Raw genomic sequence first — 10,331 nt, 5'->3', positions numbered from 1 at the left:
ACCCATGTTAAATTCTTTGGTGTATATTCTTTTATCATAATCTTTGTATTTAGGTTATTTGCACTCCTTATCAAATTGATAATCCTTTGGGAAAGAACCATGAGAGCATAAAAAGTTATGATGATGCATGATACAAGGAAATTAGTCCTTGGTTGCTTTCCATAAGAAATGAGATAGAACATTATACTCAATTATGATGAAGAGTCACAATTGGACATTAGTTAGGAGATATGAGAAAGGTAATCAGTAACATATAATCAACCATTATATGAGAAATGATGATTCTTTATGAGAAGAGAACTAAGAGATTATGCAAAAAGTGAAAGCCATAGTAAGATGCTAAAAAGAGGGAGATTGGAGACATCAAAATACCAAATGTGGGGGACCAAAGACATGTTAGCAAGTACATAACCATTACATACTCCCACCACAAGGAAAGAAAGTAAATTAAATGTAGCCATAGAAAGAAGGAACAAAATAAGAAATTGAAATTTGGAGTCCCATTTGACTAGAGAAGAAATGTAACATGCATGTTGTCATGGTAATGCACACATCCAATGAACTCCATTCTAGACATAATATCAAAATCTATATCTTGAAGCTCAACTCATTCTCATTAAAGATCATATAAATGCATCGTACAGGTTGCAATGCAAACCTCATCAAAACCATTGAATAGAATGACATCATTACCAAGTTTATAGTAGTGAGTGCTCTTGGGATGAAGGTCAATAGATGGGTTATCACTAATATGGACAACAAAGGATGGTGTGGCTAGGGAAAAACAATCAAAATGGAAAAGGATGTCGTGGAGAATATGTGGCTCCTTCTAGCCTTAAAGCCACATGTACCCACGGGTTTTCAATTACGGCAAGGTTCCATGAAGAGGGGCTTCCTAAAAAAATTTAGTGGGTGTTATTGAAATTTTTTAGGATCGTTTTAAAGTGAGTGTTCCCATAAATTTTGTACTGTAGTTTAAGCTTAGAAGTTTATACTCCTAGTTTTATGAAAGTTAGTGGTCTCCTGAATTTTATTATTTTGCATATTCGATTCAGTAGAGTAAATAAATATAAAATAATAAAATAATTAATTGATGAGAAATTAAAAAACTCCATATGATTAATCAGTGGCAAAACAAATGCCTAAGTTGGTGGGACAATTTCTAGCCCCACTCCAACTACACCTACTAAAATTTTCGAACTAAAAAAAAAACTACTATTGTTGAAGAAAGAATTCTATTTAATCTTGTAGCTTCCTAGAATCCCCTACTCGATTAAAATAGATCCAAAGCACCCACAAAAATGTACCCTCGGAAACTTCACCATTACTATGCCAATATAATACTACACCCCATGCTCAAACCAGTCACTCCTATACCCTTAAAACCACATGTAAACACGGGGTTTCAATTAGAAACCTCACCATCACTGGGCCAATATAAAACTCCTCTTCACGCTCAAACCAAACTTTTCTAACTATTAATGCAATCTACAAACACATATTTTTCCTTGCTTTACGGAACTTCCTTGCTTCTCTATCCATCCTTTATGGATGTTTATCACACACTTTATTACCGTGATTTGAAATCTGATGTTGCTCAGTTTTATTGTAAGCTAACCAAGGTAGACAGTTTTATTACTGTTTTTCCCTCTATTTTATGCTTTCAAAGAGGCTTTTGTTTTTTCCTCTGTTTTATGCTTTCACAGAGGCTCTATATACTTTGTAATTTTTTCATCAATTAATCAATGAAACAGTTTTGTTCTCATTCTACTCTCAAATTATCTCTTCTCTCTATTTTGCAAGTTTTGTTCTTACTTTCCTAGCTAGATTCTTATTGTGCAAGTTTAGATAAAATTTTACATGGTATCAGAGCACACAGGTGCTGGAAAGAAGAAGCACAACAATCTTTTGCAGTTTTTGAAGATTAGAGTTGTTTTAGAATGAAAATTTTCATTGTCTTGAAGGTCATTTGTTAATTTCATTTATGTATCCATGAACTGAAATAAAGTTCCAAAAGGGGGTAATCTAAGTTTAGAATGGGAATTAAATATTATCCATCTATCATCACTTTGGAAGAAGAAAACTACAAATCCTAGCATGATGGAAATTTAAAGTATTGTCAATGGATTCATCTATTGCCACATTTGTATGGGCTTATTCCAGAACCAAGTATTTGTTGGCAGAAATGTGCATGGGAAAGTAGAAATGATCATGTCTTAGGATTAATTGGTTTAAGTGTTGGGGACCACACATCATGAGCTCTATCACACATTGAGTGCCCTCACACTCTTTGGACCACTTTATGGGAAATGTATGGAGATCCCACTGAACCTCCATTCCCACATGATCCAACTATAGACCTCTCCCTTGATAATGATGATGATCCTATGTATGACGATGACCCTGAAGAGGAAATTGCTTATTGGAAAAGTCTTGATTGTCTTGATTACACAAAGACATCTCCTCCTAATTCTTTTCTTTCTACACCTCTAGTATTGGCAGCTATTCAATCACCTCCACCTACCAGTTTGACAGAGATTTTGGCTTCTCCAAATGCTACCTCACATTCTTTTTAGCAGGTTCATTTTTGTCCTCTTAATGAGAGAGATATCATCCTATCAGACATTTATCATTTGTTTGTTGAATCTCTTCTTGACCATGATGACAACATTGATGACACATGCCATCTCTCCGATGTCAACTCACATCAAGATGCATATTCTTTTGGTTTGGATTCTCTTCTTTGTGGAGGCACAAATGGGTTCTATCTTTTCATTTTCACTTTCTCCAAGACCTTCTTGGGTGAAGGATACTGCAACATAAAAGCTGCTATGCAAAGTTAGTGTTTATTTTGAGGGGTGGTTTTGTTCCTATTGGATTTTCCCTCTTTCCTTCCCTTAGGCTTTAATCTCCTCAATTAGACTTAAGGGAGGGTGTTAGTGCAATCTACAAATGCCAATTCTTCCTTGCTTTACGGAACTTCTCTATCCATCCTTTATGGATGTTTATCACACGTTTTATTCTCGTGATTTGAAATCTGCTGTTGCTCAGTTTTATTATAAGCTAACCAAGGTAGACAGTTTTATTACTGTTTTTCACTTTGTTTTATGCTTTCACAAAGGCTTTTGTTTTTTCCTTTGTTCTATGCTTTCGCAGAGGTTCAATATATTTTGTAATTCTTTCATCAATTAATCAATGAAACAGTTTTGTTCTCATTCTGCTCTCAAATTTTCTCTTCTCTCTATTCTGCAGGTTGTGTTCTTACTTTCCTAGCTAGATTCTTACTGTACAGATTTGATAAAATTTTACACAAACTCTATGCTGTTAAACAAAAAACAATAAAAATCATTCAATTTAAATTTAAAATATAAATCGCAAACATGGAACTATCTTTATTACCATCTTGATTATCATTCACATTTTTGAAACAGATACGTTCACAAGACTGTATTTTACTTACTCTTACAGAACTTTACAAGCACCCAACGAGTCTCCTGGTTCCAAGTACGAGCGGGCCAAAATGAGACCTTCCGTCTCATTTAGCCAGACTCCGTGAGCCTGGCCCTCAATATTTTTTATTGTTTGTATAATAATAATATCTAATTATCATGCTTTTCTGGAATTGTCAATTGCCAAAATGTGCCGAGTTTTGTCGCCCAAGTCTAACTCCAAGTCCAAAAAACACATGCCCTAATGAGTCTAAATTTAATAAAAATGCTTTTTAATCACTCAGAATAGTGGTCATCTCAGAAACCCAATTATTTGTATTTTGATTATCTAATGCCCTCCCTTAGCCACTTCTAAAGTGATAATTAATTATAAGCTTGCCAAATGAAAATCAGGCTGAGCACTTTAAAAATTGGCTTTCCTAATTCCCTTCTCTCATATTTCCTGCTACCTGAACAGCTTTCCATTTCCTTCTAGCATTCACTTTCCTTTGAATTTCCCATTCTTTCACCACTTCCTTATTTTCACTTCAGCCACACAGGCTTCCCCAAGAACAGTTCATTGGCATTACTGCTCTGTGCTAATAAAGCAAGGCTTTCAACTCCATCATTATATCCAGGAAGACATGCATACCATACAATATGGTTTGATATATTTAACAGCACGTTCCATCTCTTCAAACATTTAAGAAAAAAAAAATTTAAAAACCGAAAATAGATCAGTTTCCTTCTTACCACTTCATGTCTCACACAGCACATCTTGGTATAATGCGAGCCTGATTTGTAGTCTGATTCACTCAGCATCACCAGTAATCTCCACAAGAACATAGTCCATCTTTGAAATGATGGAATCGGTTTGCATCTCTCACAATAATTTCTCTTGCAATAATCTTTGAGATAAATTTGGTTGCAGTGTGGCAGTTATGACATACTCGAAGGTTTTTAACAACTCTAATAGTTGTTCCAGGGGATGTGTATAACAAACCGAAGGCCATTGCCAGTCTTTCACTATGGTAGCAAAGCAATAATTCTTTCTCCTCCACCTCCACATCATTCAATACAAGTCTTGTATCAGGAACATACCCTACCGCTTTCATCTCCCAAGACAATTCCTCCAATTTTGAATAGATTTCATGTGTTTGTGGGTGCGATCTGTCCCCTGCACAAAAGACGTGTAGACTTTTGTGGACTTCTATCCAACTACATCCAGGATTCTTTCTAATTCCATTATCTTTCATTAATTTCCTCACCTTTTGAATGCTACCCCACCTGCCCACATCTGCATAAATGTTGGATAGAAGAACATATGGTGCAGCATTTTTATAGTCCATCTCAAAAAGAAGTGTTGCCACAAATTCTCCTAACCCTAAATTCCTATATGATCTACAAGCACCAAGAAAACAAATCCACACAGTCACAGCAGGTTTTACTTGCATTTTGATAATAAAGTTTAGGGTTTCTTGAAGAAAGCCAGCACGACCAAGGAGGTCAACCATACATACAAAATGATCCATTGCAGGCGTAATGCAATAGCAATCACTCATGCGGTTGAAGTATTTACAACCATCATCTACTAGACCTGCATGACTGCATGCAAATAAAACAGAAACCATGCTTACATGGTTAGGGTTGATTCCAGAGTGATTCATTTGTTCAAAAAGTTTTAGGGCATCCTTGCTGTAGCCATGCATTGCATATCCTGCAATCAACGTTGTCCATGAGACCACATTTGGATACTGCATTTTATCAAACACTTTGTGTGCCTTTTCTATACTTCCACATTTTGCATACATGTCTATTAGTGCATTTGTGACAACGCCATCTGACATAACTTTGCTTTCCATTATTTTTTTATGGACCTCCATACCCTGTTCCAAAACTCCTAATTTGGCACAAGCTGGGAGGATGCTGGTAAAGGTGGATATGTCTGCCTCTACACCTGCTACTTGCATTTCCTTGAACATCTCCAACGCTTTTTCAACAAGGCCATTTTGTGCATATCCAGCAATGATTACCGACCATGTGACAACATTTTGTTGAGGTAGCTTGTCAAACAATTGATGTGCCTTATCTATCTTTCCACATTTTGTATACATGTCTAGAAGGGTTGTCACAGCTATATCATCTGATAAAAATCCATGTTCGATTAGTTGATGATGAACTTCCATACCTTGATCAGGAGCTCCCATTTTAGAACATGCTACGAGAATGCTGGCAAAGGTTACAGAATCTGGCTCTACATCTTCCGAATGAATTTGCTTGAAAACCTCCAACGCCTTTCCAACAAATCCATTATGCGCATAACCAGCAATGATTACATTCCATGAAACGATATCTCGATGAGGCATTTTGTCAAACAAATTGTGAGCCTTTTGTACGCTTCCGCATTTAGCATACATATCTATGAGGGAAGTCACAACCATAACATCTAAAAAGAATCCACTCTCTATCACTTTTTGATGAATTTCAATGCCCGTTTCTAAAGTTCTCAATTTAGCACATACTGGGAGGATGTTGGAAAAGGTTACTGAACCTGGCTTTACACTAGTGAATTGCATTTGCCTAAAAATTTCCAAGGCTTCTTCAACAAGACCACTTTGTGCACAAACGGCAATGGTTGCAGTCCAAGAGACCACATTTTGTTGAGGCATATCTTTCAAAAGCCTTAAGGCCTCATCAAGAGCTGCATTTTGTGCATATCCTAAAATCATTGTATTCCATGATCCCATACTTTGCCGAGCACATCTGTCAAACAATTTTTGGGCTTTTTGTATGCTTCCACAATTTGCATACATGCCTATCAGAGCATTCACAACTATAACATTTGAATTATATCCACTTTCAATAATTTTTTGATGGATTTCTTTACCGAATCCCAAATCTTCCATTTTTGTACAGGCTGGAAGCGTACTGGCGAAGGTTGCTGAGTTTGGTTTTACACAAGCCGATTGCATTAACTTGAAAATTTCTACAGCTTTTTCCACAAACCCATTTTGTGCACATCCAGCAATCATTGCAGTCCATGAGACTACGCTTCTTTGAGGCATTTCTTTGAACAGCCTCAAAGCCTCATTCAGATCACCATTTTGTGCATATCCTGCAATCATCGCAGTCCATGAGAACACGTTTGCATGACACGTTTTGTCAAACACTTCACGCGCCTTTTGTATACTTCCACATTTTCCATACATATGTATCAGGGCAGTCACAAGTACATCACCTGACAAAAATCCACTTTCAATTATATTTCGATGGATCTCTAGCCCCTGTTTCAAAACTCCAAGCTTTGCGCAAGCCGAGAGAACGCTGGCAAATGTTGATGAGTCAGCAATCACACCTTCCAGTTGCATTTGCCTAAAAACTTCCAAAGCCTTCTCATCAAAACCATTTCGAGCATATCCAGCAATTACTGTAGTCCATGAGATCACATCCGCTTGACGCATTTTGTCAAACACCTGGTGTGCCTTCTCTACTTCTCCACATTTTGCATACATGTCTATCAGGCCAGTCATAACTACATCATCTGACAAAAAACCTCCTTCAATTATTCTTCCATGGATTTGCATACCCTGTTCCAAAGCTCTCATTTTGGCGCATGCTGGAAGCACACTGGCAAATGTGAATTGATCGGGCTTCACGCCTATTAACTGCATTTGGCGAAACAGTGTAAATGACTTTTGAGGAATCCCATGCCCTCTGTAAGCTGCAATCATTGTATTCCATGATAAAATATCTCGTTCCGTCATATTGTTGAAAACTTTCCGAGCATCCACCAAACATCCGCACCTATCATACATGTGAATAAGTTTACTTTCTAAAAGCCTGTCTGTTACAAATGTATGTCCCTTGTCATTAAAGTGAGAGTACAATTGTTTACCTTCACAAAACGAATTCTTCGCAATGCAGGACTGCAACAGCTGAATATATGTAGCAGAGTTCACAGGAGGGTTGTGTGTGGTAAGGAGAATGTGTAGCGCCTCTTTCAAGTGACCCTCTTTAGAGAGTGCTCTGATACTGAAATTGGGATGGGTTAATGATGGCATTATAAGTTCTATCGCAATTTAAAAAAACAAATATTTCTTAAACTTGTTATTTATCTTGCATCCAGATTACAAGAGTATTTCAGTTTGCAATGGTCAATGCCATCTGCACAGTCTGCTCTGTTACTTTGAGGTTTACAGGTTACTTCTTCCATTAAAACTCCCTTACTGATTGATGTCTTGGGATTTTTATTGGGTGAGAACCTAATTAAACCTATTTATTTTCCTTCAGGAATCCCAAATATGTTTGGGGTGAGCTCACTTTTCTCAGATGAGATAACCTGGTAACTTGTATTAATGATCACTCTACCTTATAAGGATAACAGAAAGCTCGGGATCTTTAGGAGAGGAAGGGAAGATAATGAACTTCAATCTGCTTCTTATTGCAGTGGCTTTCATTACTTTAAAACCTGTATTATTTTGATTTTATTATAATTTTAATACTTGAAACTATTTTGGTAGTTTTTTTTTTTTTTTGATATTATAAAATTAAAACATTTAATATTAATTATTGAAAGCAAATATGAAGAAGGTTGATGTTATTTAGTTTTAGATACAATATTGATACATGGATTTATTGTGCCATTGAAATCTATCAATTTGGGGATTGATGAATGATCTTCTCTATTTGTGTTTTGTCTCAAAATCAGAATATTCTAATAACTTTGTGGAGGGTCAAGTTTACAAGTCTAGGACATTTCCATAGGCGTGGATACGATTTTGGCCTCATTCTTGATCTAGTACAATGTGTAATTCTATTTCCTAATTTGACTAGTTCATTGTTATTTGCTCTACTTTTAGGATTATCAATAAGTAACAATACATTTAGAGGTTATTAGATCACTAGGGTATATTTTCTCCTTGATCAACCCCTAGAAAAGAACAACTTTATAGTTGTGTGAATAATTAAGGACATATATCTTCTAATATGTGGATGCTTCTAGGATGATTGTGTGGATCTAGATTTGTTTTAGGTTCTCAATGCAATTGTTCTTAGCACATTCCTTCTTAAATGTGAATGATGTTTCTTCATTATTCAATGGTGATAAAAAAATGCAATTAAATTCCTCTAAATTGAGGTATATAGTAATTAATTACACAAATGAGTATTTAGTCAGCTCATGGTGGGAAAACAATAGGTGGTAGTTAGTTAGGTAGCATTTGAATTTAAAATTTGAAAAATAAAAGGTTATATATGGGGGTGTGAATTGGTTACATGCTTGCAAAAATGACTTGAGACATGGGAATGGAAAAATCAAGGTGGATCATGAATGTATGTGGATGGGTGCATGATAGGCACACTAAATGTATAATCTAGATGAATGTAATATATTGTATGTGTATATAAAAGGTGGGACACGTGTGTAACTGATTGAGTAATGACATGGGGGAAGAAACCTTATTCCACACAAGAATATTTTATTTGTCAATATATAAATGTATCAAAACTATTCTCTCAAAATGTGTATAAAACTAAATGGGAATTGTCATTGTATGCAAATTTTATCATATCATTTTATCCCCACTTTGAGGTGCATGTTAATCCTCTAATGATCATGTATCTCAAATTGTGTAGAAATCATTAACATGCATACAAATAAATATTTAGTCATAAAAGAGTAACAATATTTTTATAAAGTAATCAACTTCCCTAGTTTCTCATCACGTAAATCTATTCTTTGGTCTACATGCTCTATGAGAACCTACAAAAAAATAAAATCATGCTATGCATAGCTTCTATCATGCAAGTAAAGATATATACAAATGCAACTTGAATACTATCATCAATCATGAAAAAGAGAAGAGAGAGTAGGGTTAGAAAGTTTTTGCTTGTATGGAAATTGGTATGCTTCACCTAGCTTGGTAATCATGGTATTATAAAATGCATTGAGTGGTGTCATATCATATGGCAATTATTTGTCTTCACAATAATAATGATGGGTTTCTATGTAGCCACTTGTATCTATATACAATCTCAACTTGGGAGTTTTTGTAATGCCCCAAGCCACACACCCAAAACATTAGCCAAGTGAATATTATTTGGAAAGAACCATACAAGAACAATATCATTCATGATATGACACTAACATGGCACACTAAACACTAATGCACAAAAAAGTGTCATATCAAGCACAATTACATAAGGAGATTAACAACATGAATGACCTCACCATTGCTCCAAGAAATGTGATACCAATAAACACTTACCAATCATGTGATTAAGTCACCACAACAATGATTGGAGTCGAACCCATGATCACATTCTATCACAAAAACAACACAAGGATAGGATGAGGGAACTACCTACCTCAAATCAATCCCCTACATACACTTGATGGCATTCACAATATTAAGGGAAGCCTAAGAAAGAGGTGGGTCAACTAGGAGTTACCATATCTTGAGTAGAAAGGATGACCACCATTTATTTAAACAACTGGCATGCCTACCAATAAAAATGTGGTAAATATCACTGTAAGGGAACCTAAAGATAAGGGGAAAACCTCCACAAGAGGTTGCACCACTAGGAAGTACAATGTTTCCAACATAAAAATGAAAAAATATCCATTTTGATGTGATGATATGCTTCCCAATACAAAATATGAAATAACTATTAGATTATGACACTTTGATGAAGCAACAACATATGAAGACTCGACGAGCCAAAGGGAGCAACTTTTATTTATGAATTTTCCTTAGAAAATGGTTGAAAGTACCTTTTACTCAAAGAAACATAGGACTACAACACACTAGAGGATCGTAGTGTGTTAGAAGGATATTAACATGTTGAGACACTAGCACACTAGTACTTGGGTGTCCTAAAAATGTTTTGGCATCTAAACTCTAT

At 35.7% G+C, this 10,331-nt stretch overlaps 1 protein-coding gene across 2 annotated transcripts; it reads right to left on the bottom strand.

Moving 5' to 3' along the window:
• Positions 1 to 4,031: 4,031 nt before the first annotated feature.
• On the bottom strand, positions 4,032 to 7,837 carry LOC131057918 (pentatricopeptide repeat-containing protein At2g03880, mitochondrial). 2 transcript variants are annotated; one of them, XM_057992040.2, is made up of 2 exons: positions 7,324 to 7,460; positions 4,032 to 7,232 (listed from the first exon to the last, which is right to left on the bottom strand). In XM_057992040.2, exon 2 carries the CDS (start codon positions 7,190 to 7,192, stop codon positions 4,250 to 4,252), a length of 2,943 nt encoding a protein of 980 aa, XP_057848023.2. In that variant the 5' UTR covers positions 7,193 to 7,232; positions 7,324 to 7,460; the 3' UTR covers positions 4,032 to 4,249. The 2 variants fall into 2 exon arrangements, with proteins under 2 accessions (XP_057848023.2, XP_057848022.2); XM_057992039.2 differs by having other exon boundaries at positions 4,032 to 7,837.
• Positions 7,838 to 10,331: the final 2,494 nt, after the last annotated feature.

The sequence above is a fragment of the Cryptomeria japonica genome, chromosome 9, assembly GCF_030272615.1.
Source record: "Cryptomeria japonica chromosome 9, Sugi_1.0, whole genome shotgun sequence".
NCBI lineage: Eukaryota > Viridiplantae > Streptophyta > Pinopsida > Cupressales > Cupressaceae > Cryptomeria > Cryptomeria japonica.
This window is presented reverse-complemented; position numbering and strand designations above follow the sequence as displayed.